This window comes from Motacilla alba, chromosome 3 (genome assembly GCF_015832195.1).
Source record: "Motacilla alba alba isolate MOTALB_02 chromosome 3, Motacilla_alba_V1.0_pri, whole genome shotgun sequence".
Lineage (NCBI taxonomy): Eukaryota > Metazoa > Chordata > Aves > Passeriformes > Motacillidae > Motacilla > Motacilla alba.
Window position 1 is genome coordinate 2,734,805 of NC_052018.1, and position 19,451 is coordinate 2,754,255.

General features: G+C 44.6%; 1 protein-coding gene across 12 annotated transcripts in view; it reads left to right on the plus strand.

Moving 5' to 3' along the window:
* The window catches only part of HMBOX1 (homeobox containing 1), a 106,416-nt gene that overhangs the window by 57,159 nt on the left and 29,806 nt on the right, over nucleotides 1-19,451 (plus strand). For all 12 annotated transcript variants that reach the window (XM_038131667.1, XM_038131672.1, XM_038131671.1 and 9 more), the window contains 3 exons: nucleotides 1,477-1,956; nucleotides 4,033-4,118; nucleotides 12,387-12,497. In XM_038131667.1, the coding sequence (XP_037987595.1) occupies nucleotides 1,477-1,956; nucleotides 4,033-4,118; nucleotides 12,387-12,497 (677 nt within the window). The remainder of the gene's footprint in view (nucleotides 1-1,476; nucleotides 1,957-4,032; nucleotides 4,119-12,386; nucleotides 12,498-19,451) is intronic.

Here is a 19,451-nt window from a genome sequence, read left to right on the forward strand (position 1 = left end):
CATTTCTGTATTTCCCAGGCTGCAAGTGCCATTTTTGTGGATTTGTGCATCCTGGCTTTGTTTTTACTTCAGCTCTACTTCAGCTCTACTCCAACAAGCCAGTTCTCAGTGTTCTGCAGCCCCAACTATGGATCTCGAGTCATTCCATGACTCCTGTTAGGAACTTCTCTATCCCAGGGCAGAAATGGACGTGAGGAGTCATCCTCAAAATTCTGGGGAGGAATAGGCAGCCCTATCCCTGGAAGGTCTTTCAGCCTGACAGCCATCATCCCTCTCCTGGCTTTCACAGGGTCCTTGGAATTCTTCCTTGACTTTCCCTCAGCTGTGATTTGCTCTGGCTCGCAGGGATTGTACATCAGCTCTGTCACGTCTCCTGGAGTTTGAGTGATCTCTTCACCCTGCTCTCCTGCAGGAATGGTAATAAACCCTTGACTCACGAGAAGATTCCCGAGAAGGATGGAAAATACCATATTCTGCTTGCCAAGTTCTGCCTGCCCTCCATCTGCCATCCCTTCTTCTCAAGATCTAGAGTTCTGAAGGAGGAGATCTTGTTGTTTGTGTGACATTTGGATCTGTAGCCAGGAGACTTGGGAATGAAGCGCGATTAAGGGAGCATACTGTGATTTTTTTCAGTTCCATTTCTGGGCTTTGCAGTAAATAATGTTCATTGTTGTGGCACCTTGGGAAGTTTAGGAGTTAAAAATTATTTTGCTGAGCCACCAGGATGGTTGAGTTACCTGAGAAGCCAGTCTTTGGAGGAGAAAAAGCTGAAGACTTATTTCTTTAAATGAAAGCTCAGGAGTAATTGGATGTGCTGCACTTCCTTGTCAGGGCAGGCAATCTGTGACAACATTCCAGGTTCAAAAGTTCCTAACTTCAGAAATCCAACTTCAGTCAAATCAACTCGGGTCCTACAGGCCACTAGAATTTCCACTGGGTGTGTTTTTATCTTCTTTTTTTTTTCAAGGTAGCAACAAAAGTTAGGGCAACTCAAACTCTTTGTAGTTAAGATTTGAAAGAGTAGAGATTCATAAATCTCATGTCATAACTGGTGAAAACTTGTCCAGAAAAACTCAGATCTGTGGCCACCACAGAAATCTGAGATTCCTGTCTGATGGGTACTTAACACTGGGCAAAATTTTGTCTGGGATCAAGTTGCAGCCATAATTACTGAGCAACCACAGTCTCTGTAGCAGTGGTTTATCAAAAACAAAAGGGCACCAACTGCAGGGTTGGTGCAGGTGTGGGGAATGTCAGGAGAGGTCTGAAATGCTGTTGGAGTACTTCAAGGAAAATGAACCCTTCTGCTGTGCAGTGAGATTGGTATTCATGGCAGGTGTTCGGCTGGTTGGAAGTGAATTTTGGAGCTGCTGTGTGTGTGTGTCTTAAAGTTTTGCACCAGAATCTGTAAAGTACCTTCCATGTGCCACGTAGAACTGTTGAACTGAAGTTTTTTGTGTTTTGCCTCATTTCCAGCCTGCTGGAAACCATGTCTCACTACACGGACGAGCCAAGATTCACCATAGAGCAGATCGACCTCCTGCAGCGCCTGAGACGCACGGGAATGACCAGGCATGAGATCCTGCACGCCCTGGAAACCTTGGACCGTCTGGACCAAGAGCATAGCGACAAATTCGGGAGAAGGTCTGGCTACGGAGGCGGCTCCTACGGCAACAGCACCAACAACGTCCCGGCGTCTTCCTCGACGGCCACGGCTTCCACGCAGACGCAGCACTCCGGGATGTCCCCGTCCCCGAGCAACAGTTACGACACCTCCCCACAGCCTTGCACTACGAATCAGAATGGGAGGGAGAGTAACGAGAGGTTGTCTGCCTTCAACGGGAAGATGTCGCCCACCCGGTACCCCCTGGCCAACAGCCTGGCCCAGAGGTCCTACAGCTTCGAGGCTTCCGAGGAGGACTTGGACATCGACGACAAAGTGGAGGAGCTGATGAGGTGAGTGGAGGTCTCTGTAAAAGGTATGGAGGTGAGAAATGCCTCAGCAGGAGTGGGTGCGTTGGAGGATTGCTCAAATAGGGTTTGTACGGTGGTAAAATGCTGGCACAGGTTGTCCAGGGAGGTAGCGGACCTCCCATGCCAGGAAACATTCAAGGTCAGGGGGGACAGGGCTCTGAGCAACCTGATCTAGTTGAAAATACCCCTGCTTACCACACTAGGTTTGGACTAAATGACCTGAAATGTCTCTTCAAACCCACACGGTTCCATTAGGATTTGATAATGATGATGATCAGGAGAGCAGGAGCTGCTCCAAGCAGTTGTTCCTGCCAGTGCTCCAAGGGTCACCATCCCAGAACCTCTCACCTGCCTTGTGGAGGCAGCCCCTGGCCCTGTGTGAGCGTCCCACAGTCTGACTGTTGAAATAATATTTCTGGTGCTGTATCAAAAATTGAGATTGATGTTAGAGCACTCTTTTACTTTTATTCAGGATTCTGATCAAGTATCAATTCACTGACTTCTCCTCCACTCTTTCACACCTGTTGTAATTTCTTCCATATAGAGGGAGAGTAGGGAATCCAACTTGGATTGGTCAGTGCTTTCTGGTGGGATCTGGAGAGGATGCATGCTGTTTGTTTGTAGTTTGTGGCGGGGATTTGCAGAGTGATGCAGGAAAATACAAGTAATAAAGAAGAAGCAGAAGTTTTCTCCGAGAGCCATTGGGGTGGTTTTTTTCAGGATGACCTTCCTTTCCTTTTAGCAGCTTTCTTTTCAGCGTTAAGGCAAAGATGAAAGATGGGGATTATACTCCTGAGGATGAAAGTCAGTCAGTGGGCTTTGAGAGCACAAAGAAATAAGAGGAAAGGCCAAATGTCTCAAAACAATTTTGGTCATAATGTTGGAATTTATTCTTTTCTCCCCCCAAAACTGCACCATTCCTGAAGTACCTGTGGGAGGACTGGAGTCCTTCAGCTCCAGAATGGAAATGTGTTGGAAGTAGTTTGGAGATTTCAGGGAAAGATGTGGCTTTTGGGGGAGAGGATCAGAGATGAGCAGTAAGAAAAGCCGATCAGCCTCATTTGCTGTCGGCTGCAGGATGATGGAATTGTGCAGGAAGGGGGTGAGTACAGCAGAGTGCCAAGTTCTCATGGCTGAGGTTTGGGTTCCTGTGTAGTGAGTCTCAGGTAATGCTTTTAGTGCTTATTTAAACTGAAATTGCTTGTGTTTGCAGGCATATAGATGATGAGTGTTGGGTGCAGAAATAAAAATGAACTCACAGTACAGCATTCATTTTGCATTTACATTTGCAAACCTGAGTCTGCCTTCAATGCAGCTGGGGCAGGAGGGGAGAAGGGGAAGGGAAATGTCTCCTAAGGCCTGATAAAGGCTGGTTTTAATTGCCTGCCCTTCTCAGGAAGGGAGAGAGGAAGAGGAGGGTCAAAGTAAGTGTTTATTGCAATTGAAATTTGCTGTGTATCACAGTACATGTGCAACCTCCAATTTATTTGCTTTTAGCACCGTTTTAGCCCCTTCTGAACTACCTGTGCAGACTTTGTAAAAATCATACCAAGACCTCAGTTCATTCAGTGCAAGCTCTGGACTAAGTAGGGGACTAAAGGAGGGGTGTGAGGACAGAGGCTGCAAAATTTTGGATCTTTTTCTTGGGATGCTGGAGGAGGTTGGTATATGCATATTCATTTGGACAACTAACCATGCAGCCCCTGCTATCCTTTATTTTTTATTTTTCTGCCTCATTTTTACGAGTGAGGTTTTTATGCTGGTATGAGAGATTTATTCATCCCTGTGTAATGAAACTTTGTACATTCCATATGGCAGTGCTGCACCTAATATGAATTATATGGGACATGAGTCATCCATTCTCCTGCTATGGTACTTTGATCAAACGTGACACTTGTTAAAAGAAGTGTCCAGCACTGAGGCTCTTGGGCTGTTTTAATGCCAGCCTTCCCCACTCCTTGTCCCCTAAATAAAGGAAATAAAGACATTTTGCATCTCGCAGGTGCGCTTTGGTCCGTCCCTCTTTTTGTGTGTCCTGTTGTTGTTTTGTTTTGGTAGGAGGGACAGCAGTGTGATAAAGGAGGAAATCAAAGCCTTCCTCGCCAACCGGAGAATTTCCCAAGCAGTTGTTGCACAGGTAACAGGTAAGAGCTCGGGGAGTCCTTTCCTCATTTTGGGAATCTCTGTGTCTGAACTGCCTGTCTGAGCACGGTGCAGATGTTGGAATATCACTTGGCTTTCTGCATTGCAGTGCAGATCTGTCAGCTTAGTCATGATAATGTATGCCTTTGATTTAAGACCCATTGTCCTGCACATCATGGAACTTCCCCAGTGAATCACTTTTTTTTTTTCTTTTTTTTTTTCCTGTGGCTTGTGCTGGCAGATTTTATTTTACAGCATTATAATAAAGCCTGAAGTTCTTATCTTAAAATGAAAATGGTTTTCCTTAATTCTTAAATTGTTGTTGAGTGCGGCAAATAGATGCATATCTGCATCTCTGGGTATAGAGAGAGAGATAATGTGTATTTATATATTAAAAAGTATATGAATAGTCAGGAGACACAGCTATAGCTGGTACCACTGCAGCCAGGAGTTTGGAGGATGAGAGTGGGAAGTTTTATCCATGCTCTGAGTCACAATTAATGAAAATCCAAAGGGAGGTTGAGGGACGACCAGACCAGCTCAGGTTTTACCTGGAGGGAGCAGCAGTTCTGGGTGCCCTGTGCCCTGAGCCTTCTCTCTCAAACATCCAGACAGGTGAACTCACAGCAGTGGTGCCACTTCTTCCCTGGGTGTGTTCCCAGAGCTTTACAGAGAGGGTAACAAAGTCCTGTTGCTCCTCCATGGGGTGAGGTGTTGTTATTTCTCCCCTCCAGGCACACAGGCCTTGCCTGGAACAGTCCCAGAATCATTTTGGTTGGCAAAGCCCTCTGAGACCATTGAGTCTGATCACTCCGCCAGCACTGCCAAGGCCACCACTGATCCATGTCCCCAAGTGCCACATCCACATGGCTTTTAAATCCCTCCAGGGATGTGGACTCCACCCCTGCTCTAGGCAGCTGTGCCAGGGCTGGACAGCCCTTTCCAGGCACTTGGAAATTATTCCCAATGTCCAACCTCAACCTGCCCTGGCTCAACCTGAGGCCATTCCCTCTCATCCTGTCCCGTGTTCCCTGTCAGGGAGTTGTGCAGAACCAGAAGGTCCCTCCTGAGCCTCCTTTTCTCCAGGCTGAGCCCCCTCCCCAGCTCCCTCAGCTGCTCCTGGTGCTCCAGCCCCTTCCCCAGCTCCATTCCCTGCCCTGGATTCACTCCAGCCCTTCTTTTAGGATGAAGACTTGATAAAATTCAGAAAGCTCAATCCTATGATACACCTCTAAGATTTGTGAACTTTTTAACCCCAAGCTTGGATAAAGATCTTGAAGTAGATAATTTTTAAGGTTCCTAGATGTCTGGGAATGCCAAAGCAGTAGGAGGAAAGCTGTTATTTTATGATATTTCCAGGATTTGAAATGTCATAGGAATCCACCTGTCTGGGAGCTGTGGGTTTGCAGACATGGCAGCAGTTGAGGTGGGCAAGCACAGACTGGTGCTTGAGCCACAGAGCCAGGAATTCTTTCCATGTCTCCAACTCTTTTGTGATCCTGCGTGAAATGACTTGTCCTTCCCTGGTGTCAGTTTCATCCTGCAAATCATGAGATCAACAAGTTGTGTAAATGTAAGGGATGTTTCTGGCCTTATCACATGTTAGCACTAATACTTCAAAAATTAATGGATAAGTTGAGTTGCTTAAATTGTACATGAACTCTAAAATTTTGGTAGTTAGTGGGTCACTCTCCTGCTTTTGTTCATTCCTTGCCTGAATATAGTCCTGGAAGAACCCATTTCTGAATTAATCTCTGGATAGCACCCAGCAAGTCAGGCTGGCTTCCCCTGCAAGAGAAGTAGTGCAAAGAGGGGAAAACTGCACAAAAGGAGTCTTTCCAAAGGGAGCCAATGTTTGGGGTTTTTTTGGCCAATTGTGGGGTCATTGAATCGGAATCACCACAGCAGATCCAAGTCTGTGTCAATGAAAGGAATTGATCTAATTACAATTAACCCTTGGTGCATGTGTTTAATACCCTGCAAGAAGCTGTAGGAAAGGCAAGACCAGTCTCTTCACTCCTCATCCTTTTCCTCCTTCCATCCTGAGCCTGTTCTCTTGGATTTCAGTGGGCATTAAGTTGGCATTTAGCTTTTGGGAGCTCTCATTGTTTCCTCCTGTGAGTAAATGACACCAACCATGGCTGCCTGATTTCACACCCTTCCCGCTCAACCCTCCTGTGCAGCACAAGGGGGACCCACAGTCTGCTCACAGAGGGACCAGAGAAGTACTGCAGGGTGTCAGTGGGACAGAATGAGGGCTGAGCTGAAGGCACTGTATTATTATCTTGTTTTCAAGCCAAATCCATGGGAAACCAGTACATCTTTGCATCCCAGTCATCCTCCCTGTGCTTGGTGGGAGCTGATTCATTCTAAATCAACCCCCGGCCTTGTGTAAGCAGATGTGTAGCACTTGCATGCCATTCCTAAGTACATGGTAATGGCTTATCTGAGGGAAATGGTGAATCTCAAAGAGATATTTGGAAGGACCAGATTAAAGAGTGTGCTCAGCTCTAGCAGGGAGAAACATCAGCTTCCTCTCAAAAGCAGGGAGTGGTGAGGAGTGACTGAAATAGCTCGGGACAGAGATCCGGAGCAGAGCGTCCCAGGGCTCTCCCTTCCAGAGCTGTCTCAGCCTGATGAATCCTGGGTGACTTGGAGTATTCTTCAGATGCCTCCATATCCCTTTCAGCTGGGGAAAGAGACTCCCAAGGAATGTCTGGAAACCATTTCTGGTTCAGTAAAAAACCATTTTGTATAGGCGGAGGCTTTGCAGAGGGATGGCATCACCTTAGGATTTACAGCTTTTCTTATTGATAAAGATTTTCTGTAAAATGTTACTTGTACAAGAGGAAAGTAGAAAAATTGGCTTTTAGTCTTCATCCTTTCTGCCCTGGGAAGAGGCAAGAAAGAAATGAAAAAATGATGGCTGGTTCTGTCCAGGAGAGTTGTTTGGCTTGGCTACCTCTGCTGGCAACTTTTCCTTACAACCTCTACCAATTCTCTGTTTCCCCTGTCCTTGTGACCTTATTTATCCCCATTCTGTAACTTGCCATGTTCTGTCCTTGGTGCAGAAACCTCTGCTGCAACTGTGACCCCTCAAAACCTCCTTTTTGCCTAATTTTGTTAATTCATCAAACTACGCTTTAATTCAGAAACACATTTCTCTTTTTCCCATCTTAATTCTAACCTTGCAAAGCACTCACAGAATCTGTAGTCCTACAGAGAGCTGTGCATCAGTAAACAGCTTTTCCTCTTGTTTTTCCTGCTGTAGCACAAGGGAAGTGATGGAGAGGGAGAACGCAGGAGAAAGGAACACAGAGCTGAGAGTTAAATTCAGCTGTTGCAGTAGAAAAATGTTGAGGCTCCCTTAATACTTCTAAAATTACCAGAAACTCGAAAAGTCATTTAGATAATGACTCTGACAGGAAAAATTAAACCTGGAAGACATTCTACAAGGCTGCCTAGTGTATGGAGAGGACAGGGCAGGTTGGAAAATAGTAACAGGGTATTAAAAAGTGACTTGAAAATAAAGGATGATTGATAAGAAGCAAAAACTTAGCATAACACTTACTAGTGCTGGTCCTAAAAACAGGAGCTGCTTTTTATAGAAACTTTTTTAATGGTGTCTGTAATAAGATAAACAAGAAGCACTTGGGTTGGGCTCTGTATAAATAATCTCCTACTGATAAGAAAAATGACAGTATAAACAGGAGCTAATAATAGTTCCTGCGGAATTTCCTATCCTGGTGTTTGGAGCTCCTTTTAACATCACTGCAGCCTGCTCGGGGCTGGGGGTTCAGCCCCACGTGGGGCAGGTGAGCTGCCAAATTTTTATCAAATATAATTTGAAGTTGCGTGTTGGAATCTGCTTAAAAGGCCACAAGAATTGTACTTGGGCACCAGGTTATGGTCAGAAGGCAGAGGATGAAGGGAGAAATGTAAACTTCTCTCAGAGATGCTCTCTGAGCTTCCAAAGTTAGATGGAGGGTGGGGAAATATTTTCAGGAGCTGATGTCTTTCTGTTCTACAGTAAAGGAGAGAGGGAGGAGAGCACAGGGATGAGCCCTCTGCAGATGGGCTGAAGTGGTTTGATGGATGATACCTCTGCAAGGTTTGGAAATATTACCTTTCCTGTTTTTTACACATAGGGAGGGAAGGAATAAAAAAACCACTCTTATTTTCCTGAAGTTACAGAGCAGAAATTTCAATTCAGTTTTTTCGGTTCTTTGAAACATAAAAAACAAACTACCATTAAAAAAAAAAACCAAACCCATCAACAGTAAAATGCAGAAGTCATTTTTGGGTTGTTTTTTAAATACACAGAGAGCTTTCCAGGGTGCAGTTTTGGTACCCTTCCCAATTATTCTGCTTGTCCAACCCAGCCTTGTCCTCCTGTCTCTGCCTGAATTGATAGGAGATCTCCAGGACTTGGCTTTAGATTATGCTAAACACACGTGCAGTGGAGGGCAGCCTTGGAGCACTGCTGGAACAAATAAAATCCCCACAGGTTTGGAACCCACACACAGGGATGCTGAGCAAATGCCAATACACGGGGAAACTTAACTAGTTGCACTGTGAAGAGAATTCTGAAAATTCCTGAATTACTGATCATCTCAAATGGCATGAAGCTGCATTTTGAGAAACGTTTTCCTTCCTGGTTTGGTTTTTGTTTTTTTTTTTATACTCATGACAACACAGAAATTTGTTTTTTATGGTTTTCATCTTTGCAGGTTTTTCTGTAAACAAGCTTTGCTAATCTCCTAAATTGATAGATGTCCTTTGCAAGCACTTGTTCTCTGAATCTGGGACTTTGCTTACAAAGTGAAGAATTAAAACACAGTCAGTTAACTTTCTTCTCCAGCTCTGATGTATTCCAGGTGCTTCTGAAAACCTCTCCTGAAAGAAACATTAAAGAAATGCAAAGCAGAGCTGCTGAACAAATCTATCAGTGAAGGTGAAAACCAGTTCCCAAAGACTTGATGAATAGCAGAGTTGAGGGTTATGAGCAGATTCGAGCTGCGCATAGCAGTGGCCTTCTCTTGATGATGTATTTTGCCATTTATTTTATGTTTTTGGAGGGCAAACTCTCCCCTAATCACTTGTGTAGGAGACAGCAGGGCTGTCCAGGAGAGTGAGCACAGACTGGTTTGTTTCTCACTGGGAAGTGTGACCTGCTGTGGGAAGGGGTGAGTGTGACACAAGCAGTCAGCATCTGAGCTGCAATAATCCTTTGTGGGTACCACTTTCCTTCAGTATTTCCTGTGAGAAAACTGCTGGTGTCCATAACCAGGTGCGTTCCTGGCCCTGCTGATGCTGAGCCCAGAGCACCACAGCCCACCTGGAGGTCCCTGCTTCACTTGGAGGGTGAATTTCCTCAGCACAACTGGATTTTCTGTACTCCAGAAAAGTTATTTCATCAATTGTTTCTGGCAGCAGGACGATTTCTTTTTTCCTGCCAGTGCAATTCCCTAAAGCAGAGTATGATGACAGACAACGTGACAGGAGGGTCCTGGTGGTCACTGTCCTGTGAGTGAACTGTGTGAAACCGACTTGAGATGCAAGAAACTCTGACATGAAATTTGGGAGGTTTGTTTTTTTAAAGTGAAAGAAGTTAAGGATGGGTTTAGATCTGGGAAATTCTGGATAAGTGCTTCTGAAAGATTTTGCTTGTGACCTTGGGTTGATCAAGCTGTTGGGATAGTTTTGGGGCCTCAACCTTGCTGAGGCACAGATAAATTTTGTGCCTTAAAAACATTTTACAGAAGGCAGCTTTATGAGCTGTGAGGACTCGCAGGAGGTCACAGGCTCAGCTGCTGTGGCTAAATGACAGCCACAAAAGGATCCCAGCACAGATCCAGCTCTGTTTGGGAGAACTTTGATGCAGTTCAGGACATTGGGACAGTGCATAATTTGTGGAAAGAAGCTTTTTACAATGAAGGTGGCACGGGTTGGTCAGGAAGTTGGTGTCTGCCCCATCCCTGGAAAGATTCGAGGTCAGATTGGACAGGGCTCTGAACAACGTGATCCAGTTGAAGATGTCCCAGCTCATTGCAGGGGGTGTTGGACTAGATGACCTTTAAAGGTCTTTCCAGCTCAGATTTTTCTGTGATTCCACGGAAGTGGACATGGCAAGACCCAGCTTGACTTTTTTGGCTCCTGCTGCTGTGCCTTGCCCTTGAGCACGTTGTCTGGAGTGGTGACATTTGTGCCACGTGTGACAGTGTCAGGCAGCCTCTTGAACATGATTCAGATTTTCCACTCATGGCAGACATTTAATCTCTATTTATAATTTTTATCTACCAGTGCTTTGTGTTTGTATCTTAGGTTGTTATCCAGACACTCAACACACGCTAATTCACTGCAGTGAGTGTAAGTGGACCGTAGTAAACAAGTACATGACTGGAGCTGTTACCCAGTGATTAATTAATGGGAGCAGGGCAGCCAAAAGCAGTGAGACACAAACCTTTGTGTCCCACAGCCCAGGACAAGACATGGCTTTTATAAATCATAATAGGTCAAGAGCTGCACATTTTCAAAACTTGGACTTTGCACTGGTGGTGAGGCATGCAGATGGCCGGATTTCAGCGAGGCTGGAGCCTTGTTTTGGGCCAGAGAGTGTTATCAACTTACGCTGCCTTCTTCTGGTATTAACTTGTGTGCTTCCACAGTTACTTGATGTAAACTTGGCAGAGTCTGAGGGCTGTGTTTGGTTGAATAATTCCACTTCCCCAGTAGTATAAACTCAGTTTTAGATCCCACTGTGGGCCCTGGGGGTAGGCAGCTCTTGGCTGCCCCAGCTGTTCCTGAACTCTGTCAGTTGAGGGCAAGGCAGTCTCTGGGAGTGGGTTCTGGGAAAATCAGGGTCTGTTTTGTGGGCACAGCTCTGCTGAGCAGCAGTGAGCTGCTGTATCTGAAACAAAACCCACCCATCCCTTTCCCCCAGGACAATTAAAACTTCATAGCCTCCAGAATTCTGTTTGAGGAAGAACAATTAAGAGTACAAACCCAGTGATTTTAAAAATCTGGTTGGTGTAAACCCACCTGAATACGTACCTGAGAGTCGAGTTGAGACATTCTGAAATTAACTACCTTCAACACACCAAAAAAAGCATAATAAACCCTTACTTTAGAAGTGGTAAAACTACAGAGGGCTGTTTCTCATGAGTTAAATATGATTATGAGAGCTTGTAAAACCTTGATGCTTCTCTGGAGGGGGGAGGTAGTTTGGGTTCTGTGTGCAAACCAGCCTCTACCTGCCTGGGTGAAATCACCAAGCAGGTGGTGGCACAGGTGGTTTTGGCAGTATATTGGTACTTGGAGCACCTCCTAAACCTTCACTTCTCAGGAGAGTTTGGATGTTGTTAACCTGTTCTGATAGCTGAAGGGCCTTGTGGAAAGCACAGGGAGTTCTGAAGTAGTGCTTCAGTTACTCAGCAAACTCTGCATTTTTTACATTTTCAGGTGAACCTATTGCTGACCTCTCCATGCACTTCTAAACATCTTGTTTTATTTACTTCCTCTGCTGATCATTTGTTGCTCTTCCTGCATTGATCCTTCATTCCCTGCTTTGGAAAAAACTGTATTAACTTCTAGGAATTTTTTCCCCCTTCTTACTATTTTCTTAGAACTCTTGCTTTAAAAACTGCAGGGTTTTGTCCCTAATCATGCCTGGGTACCTCGAGTTTGGCTCCTGCTTTGCTGACAGACAGCTGCTCTTTCTGGGTTGTTTTCTGGCCGTTGTTCCAGCTGCTGACAGTTGGTTTGCTCCATTTCTGGGCTGATATGATCTATATCACATAAACTGTTTTCTGTGTTTATCTCCGTTCTTATTCAAGCATTGAATGATAAGAATTTCACTGTAACAGTCATTATTTATATGTAATAGTGGGGAAGGGACTTGTTCCCATTTCACAGATGAAGTTTAGGAATCAGGGAAGATGTGGACAATTCAAGTCCATGATAGCTTTGGCTTCCCAGTTGTACCCTCTTTGCTTTGAGGCTGATTATGCAGATTCCAGGGTGTTCCTTGAGTAAGGTTGAACATAACCCCAGGAAGAAATTCAGGCAGTTTGGGACAGAGCAGGGAAGCTTCAACTCTGCTTTTTCTGGGATTGAAGCATCTGAAGTTACTGGGCTTTGTAAGACACCACCTTTTATCAGTAGATAAACCACTTAAAATGTTTGGTAAAGAAGAACTTTTCCCTTTCTGTCTTTTTTTTTGTTGAACTTTTCTCTTTTTCTCTTTTTTGTTCTGTTCTGTTCTTTCACAGGTATCAGTCAGAGCCGGATCTCCCATTGGCTGTTGCAGCAGGGGTCGGACCTGAGTGAACAGAAGAAAAGGGCATTTTACAGATGGTACCAGCTTGAGAAGACAAATCCTGGTAAACAAATGCAGCCTAAACATCTCCTGCTGTTTATTTACAGAATGGAAGCCTGTTTATTAGCACTGATAATTCACTTCTTGGTCTGGGGTACTCTAGAGGTTCTCCCTCTGACCAGGTTAGTTTTTAGGTGGGTGGGAAGAACTCTGCATTTTGCTTTGCAACAAATGATGCAGAGCTGTCTGTCCAGAGCTGTCTGTCCAGCTCCTCAGCCGCAGATCCCTGCCCTGCCTTCCCACCACTCACTAAATCTGGGAATCAGAAGCAGTCAGTGAAGTTGCAGTCAGTTAATGTGAAATATAAGCTGAGGCTCTTCAGAATGAACAAAAAGAAACCATTCATAATGGCTGCATAATATAAAGTTTCAGAAAAAAAACCCACACATTTTGTCAGAGAGGATCTTCAGAGGGTTTTGGGTTGGATCTCAAGCTCATGGATGGGATGTTGATAGTTACAGTGATAAGCTGGAGATGTGTCTTTCAAACCCCACCTGCTTCTCCAAATCTCAAAATAGATCTTGAATACAAAAGTAGAAGTAAAGCTCCTCATTATCTTTAACTAACCAGCAATCTTGAAAATCACAGTTGAATTAATTTCCTTGTATTGTTCTTCTCCATAGATTTTGTTTGACCACAGTTCTTATTTTTTCCTTTTAACAGTTTTATTGTAAAGATCAAAATATTTATGTTTAATTTCCTTTAAACATTGGCTTGATTAAATTAACTGTGTAATTGTTTTAAGGAATTTAAAACTCAGGCTCTCTAATGTGAACTTGGCTTCAGGATCCAGAATTCTATTAAGAAAAATTCCAGGGGAATCAGAGCCTCAAAACCTCTGCTTTGTGTGTAAACTGAAAATCAAGAGGCTCCAGCTAACAGTTGGCCTGATAATAATTCAGATTTAAGTTGGGTGGGTTCAGAGGGACAGCTAAACCTGTTTTTTTCTGTTAAGCATGTGCATGCTTCTTTTTCTTAAAGTTGTTTTAAAGAGTGAAAGTGCCAAGAAGCCTTGGTTGTTGCACTGGCTGGAATTTTGATGCTGAGGATCAGCAGAATTCCTGGATACAACCTTCCAGTACCAGCTGCTTGGAAAGGCTCAGGTTTTATCCCACAAAGTAACTCCCTGACTTTTCCCTTTGATGCAAGGTGTTGCCTTCAAATTAGTGGAGAAAACTTGAGAGTTTTTAGAAAGTGTAAAAAGCACCAAAACCCTCTCCAGATGAAACCTGTTGTGTGGATTTTTCCCAGCCTTGCATCCTTTACTTGCAGTATCACATGAAGCTGTTCAGGAAATAGTATTTTGTGCTAATAACAGAACCCTTGTTCAACTTAGCTCTAAAATCTTTACTTCTTCCTCTTTACCTTCTTTTTTCCCCGTGTCCATGAGCTCACATCTTGTTTGTCCTTTTGCTCTTGAGAGGTGTCTAAGGAAGGAAGACTTTCCACACTGAAGGTTATGGCTGGAATCGAAATGAATCAACGTTAACTCTGCTTTGCTTTAGACATGGAAAAACTCCTTGAAGAGTGGTTGTTTGAGTGTAACCTTTTTCCCAATAAGAGATCTTAAACAGCATTTTCAAGGAGTGTAAAAGGCAAATTGTTTCCTCTGCCTAAGCCAAGGGACTATTTGGATGCACTCAAATTCCTTTTAGAACCAGACAGCACTTGCTTTCTTTTTAGAGGCCGAGGTAGAGGGAGGAACCTTCAGTTTTCCTGTTGCTGTTGGGAAAATCTACCTGAGGAAAATGGGGTTGTATTTATTTATTCATTGTAGGATAATATAACACTGCTTTGAGTTTTTGCCATCTGTTATATTGCAGGTCAGCCCAGGGAGCCAAGAATAATTAGCATGGGTATGAACAAGTGTGTAAAAGGAGGTACCAACCTTGTCCAGAGAATCCTGGATGTAAATCACTGTCACAAGACCAATCTGGAGCTGAAGTTTTGGCTACTACTTTGAGTATCCTGTGATTAGTAGACAGAGTAACGGGTTTGGTGTCCTCCTTAGAGCCAGAAAATGAGGAAATCAGTGGAGCTTCCTGCCACGTTCCCAAAAAAGTGATGCCATCTCTGTAGGGTATGAAAGATTGTCCTCTTTGGAAGAAACCTGGGAGATGAAATGACTGCCACGTGTTTTTTTCTAGTTGCTAGCTTACTGAGAGGTGGCATTTGGCTTTTTGTTCTCATACATCCCATCTTTTCCAGTTCCAGCTGCTGGGAGGGATTTCTCAGTCCTTTGAGAGAAAGTCAGCTCTGTGTGCAGAGGGACTGGACCTGCAGGTTTGAGTTATCAGAGGGCAAAGTGAGGCTTTTGGGAGCTATTGGTTCCCCAATTTCTATAGTTCCTTATCTTGAAAAACTAGATCTTCAGAGTAAATCCATTTTTTTGGACTGAATTTGTGTAGTAATGGAAAGAAAACCTAAAATTGAAGCAGTTTTGAAGGACTAGGAGAGCAGATGTAATCAATTCCTAAACTGTGAAGGGGGAATAGTTTGTGTGGAAAGGACTGGAGATCTCTTGGCAGACTTTCCCTTGGCTCTGCCAGTTTTTCTGTGCAACTTGTAGAATTCACCTTTTATCTCCCTTTCCCATCTCCTGGATACAGGTGAGACTTTTCCCTGTGGGTGACACCCCTGCCTTGCCTTCAGCTCCTCACAGCAGGACCTGTCTTTTACTGTGCTTATATAAACAAATTATGACTTAAAAATATATCAAAAGAGATTTTATTTCTTTTTTTAAATTATTTTTAAATGTGCTATGAGGTGCTTTAAATCATCCACAGGCAGTGCTGCATCTGCTAACCAAAGGACTTGGTGCTGGGGAGCCTTAGGGCAGTTTCAGGGCATTGCTGCTGTTCAGATGCTGGTCCTATATGGCCAAGACTCAGCAATTCCATCCCTTCCATTCTTTTCCAGCTGGCTTTGAGCTCTTGAATGTGCTGTTTGTTATTTGCCTTGGTTGGACTGCTGGTTTGCATGGGCAGTTTCTGCATTTCTCCTGTCCTTGGTGGTGGGTGTTCAGACAGCACCAGACTGGAATGTTGCAAAGGAGACTTGAAGTCTCATGGAACAGGAGAAAAACACCCACTTGTCCCACTGTATGCAATAATCCTGCTCAAAAAAATGTCTTAATCAATGTTTTCTTGGTAGGAGTGATGTCAGAGTTAATGGCAATGCTGTGAATTCCAGTGTGCTACTGATTGTAAATTTTTCTGGAAGGAGTTGCCAGTTAGGGTGAAAGGCAGTTTTTTTTTTTGTTGGAGGGAAGAAGTAAATGCTAAATGCTGATGTTTAAAAGGTCTTTATTCCAATTAATAGGGATGCTTTTCATTTAGATGGAGCTTTTTTTCACACAGGCACCACTTGTCTGTCCTGTGTTTTGTGGAGGACTGAGAACATTTTGGCAATAGATAAATTTTGTGTATTTCAGAAACCGGTAGTGTCCTACCATGTTCTTACTATTTTTTTCAGAGCCATGGGTTTTAAATAAATTTTTTTTTTTTTTTTTTTTTTTTTTTTTTTGTTAGATTGGTAGTTGTTAGCCTGATTAGTTTCCCTGGCACTGGGTGAAGTTTGTGATGGAGTAACTTCATCTTGTCTCTTGCCTCTGTGTAGTGCAGACCGAAGCTGGCACCTCGAAATGATGTGTTAAAGTTACAGATGGATACAGACTGCTTCCATTTGGGCTGGGTATTTATTTCTGCCACTCTTCTCCAACAGGAAGGCAGCTGTGGTCACCTTGGAGAGAAGCATGGGCACTTCTTCCTTGAAAAAAGAGAGTTACTATCAGAATGTAGCATATTTTCTGTTATTTTTATAGTGGTTTTTGTTTAACTATGACAGAAAAGCCAACCCAAAATCAGGGGCTGGCTGTCCCACGAGGTTTGCACTGGGAGGGGATGGTTGGTTCCACAGAGCTGCTGAGCAAACAGTCCCTGCTCTGCTCCTTCTCCTCCCCACCCTGGGCTCCGTGGGGAACCTTGTGCTGCTGCTGGTTTCAATCCAGCGTGGCTTACTCTGACCAAGAGGTGTTTATTGTGTGATCTGGGGTCAGCCTGGCTAAAAATACAGTGAGGCATCTGTTCTGATCAGGATAATGTACAGCAGGTACTTGCTGCAAATGAAAACTTGCCAGGAAATGGTTTCTTGGAGCTGGGAGATGCCTGAGGCTTTCTGTGACCGTTCTGTGGCAGGGCCTGCCTGAGCCCTGGGATGGGGAGCAGTGAGTGCATGGGATGCTCTTAGAGCAGCTCCCTTCCTTCAGGATGGGGTGTGGGATGTGCAGGCCTTGGCCAGGAGGAATTTTGAGCACGGAGAGAGCTGCATTCCAGTTGGAGAGCACCTCCCCTGCCTCCTCTCCCCCAAACCCGCCAGCAGCATCCTCAGTCACACAAAAAATTCACAGAAGAAAAGGCAGTGCTGTAGGAAAAGGTGCTGAGCACTGGCAGGGAGTGAGAGCTGTCTCCTTTCATTTCTGTGTGTGAAAGGAGCTCTTCCCAGGCGGTTCACCTCTGCACCCCTCAGAGGTGTCTTGCTGTTTGATGCGTACACTGAAAACCTTGTACTGCGTCTCCTCCACTCTGTCTGCTCAGGAGAGAAGTTTCACTTCTCCTTAAAAGCTGTTTGAGGGGTTTTAAAAAAAGAATCTGAACTGGTGACTAGGGTGTAACTTGCTAAGTTATAAAGAAGTGGAGCTGGGTGGCGAGAATGTTGTGGTGGAATGTTGGAACAGCAGAATAAACGGGAGCTCATTGAAGAGAGGGGGGCTCCATAGGTTCCTTATCAAATGTGCATGTCATAAATGATAAATTTGGGGTTGAAGTCATCTCATTCCACCCCCGTGCCATGGGCAAGGACACCTTCCATTATCCCAGGTTGCTCCAAGCCCTGTCCAACCTGGCCTTGGACACTTCCAGGGATGCAGGGGCAGCCACAGCTTCTCTGGGCACCCTGTGCCAGGGCCTCCCCACCACCCCAGGGATCAATTCCTTCCCAATATCCCATCTATCCCTGCCCTCTGGCACTGGGAAAGCCATTCCCTCTTGTCCTGTCCCTCCATGCCTTGTCCCCAGTCCCTGTCCAGCTCTCCTGGAGCCCTTTCAGGCTCTGCAAGAGGCTCAGACCATCCCATGTTCCCTTTTTTCCACACGTTCATCCAAGCCCATTTTGGGCCTCTTTATGCATTCAGGTGCTCCTCTCTTGCTGTGTGGGGGTACTTGCTTGTAATTCTCAACATATTCCTCTCTTATCTGCTGCTGATATTGATGTTACCCCATAGAAAAGAGAAATGGCCAAATTGATCTAGGAAGGCTACTAAAACAAAAAAAGTGTATTATGTTCAGTACGTGAACGTACCTGTAGCAGCAGCAGAAAATTTATGCTTTCAATGCAGATTTTTTTTTTCTACCTTTGTATGAAAAATCTCAGACAAATTTAATGGAAGGATTCTGCATCTCTTGGCTTGATGTGAGGGATCACTGATACTCCTGCACTCTCCCTTTGAAACCAAATCTTCAGGTAGGGAAAGTATATTGCTAACACAATGCTGGGAAAGCTAATTTCTTTTCCTGTTCTCCCCTGTCTCTTTTTAAATGTTTAATGTTTCATTTTTAAAAAGTTTTTTGAAGTGTATTTCGAGCCTGGCAACTTGATAACCACCCAACCCCCTAAACTGTGCAAGTAGCAGAAAGACTAGATAAGGAGCTCTCCTTGAAATGGCCTCCCAGTAAATTGGCACTATAGGAAATATTTCATGTTTCAATGGAACCAAGTAATCTGTGTGGGCTCGTTAGCTGGGAATTAGGGAGAGGCACCGTGCCTTGTGTGTGTGAGGCAGAGATTGTGGGCTTCACTTCCTACTGACTCCTCCTGGGGAGCATTTGTAAATTATTTTGGGCTTCAGTACCTAAGACAGATGCAAGCCCCTGGCAGGAAGGGAAAGACTCTGTGTGTATTTCTAGAAAGGAGCACGGCCAAGTGCCTGAACAGCTCGTTTCCTGCTTTTTAGTTGTAGGAATTTGTTTATTGGTTAAACTCTTAGGTTCCCTTGCCCCTTTCACTCCTCTGTGTATTAGAGGAGCAGTGTTGTTGCGCTAACACTGTGTGGTTTGATGATTAAATCCCAGCCATTCTGAGTGAGCCTGAGCCCCCAAAGGGGTTTGCTGTCACAGCCCTGCTCTTGAGTGTGCCCAGCCCTGTGAGCAGGGCTGCTGCTTCTCCTGGATCTGCCCAGGCTGGATCAGTGCAGGAATTCCACTGGAGCTCAGGATGCTTATGGGATATAGGTGGTGATTTATCTTTTCATACAACTTATTTTTTTCTATTTTTTTTTTTATTTTTGCACACTAGAACAGCTCTCTCTTCCCTGCAGGGGAAATCACTGAGCACAAAGCTGTCCTTCAGAACATACCTTGGTTTCTGCCCTTTTGTCCTATCCCAGGTTCCCATCCTCACCAAGGGATATAGGACAGATCGATCTCCCAGAGTGTCTTGATTTATCTTGATTTATTAGCTGAGAGGCTGTTGTGGAAAGGATCAGGGGTAAGTTTCAAAGGGGCCTTTCCTGAAGGCATCTTGCCAAATCCTGTCTCATGCCTGATGCTTTCCAGCTCAGACTCAGTGAAAGGAGAAATACATCCATAGAAAGGGAGCAGGAGAGGAAGGTTGTGATGTTAATTTGCTTTCAGTGACTTTTTCAGGCACCCTGGCGCTTGTGAGCCCATGTTTGCCCAGGCCACAGGGTGTGTTTCTGTTGGTGGAGCTGCTTCAGGTATTTTCCCAGCTCTTTGGACACACTGAAATACCTTTGGTATAAATTTCCATTTTGCTTCCTGAAGCTGCTGTATAATTAAATAGAAACTGCTATTTCCTACTTTGTGACAGCTCAGGTGGCAGCACAACCTAAATGAATCCCAGCTGGGGCACAGCTCACCCTTTCTGTGTGATCCTTTTCCTC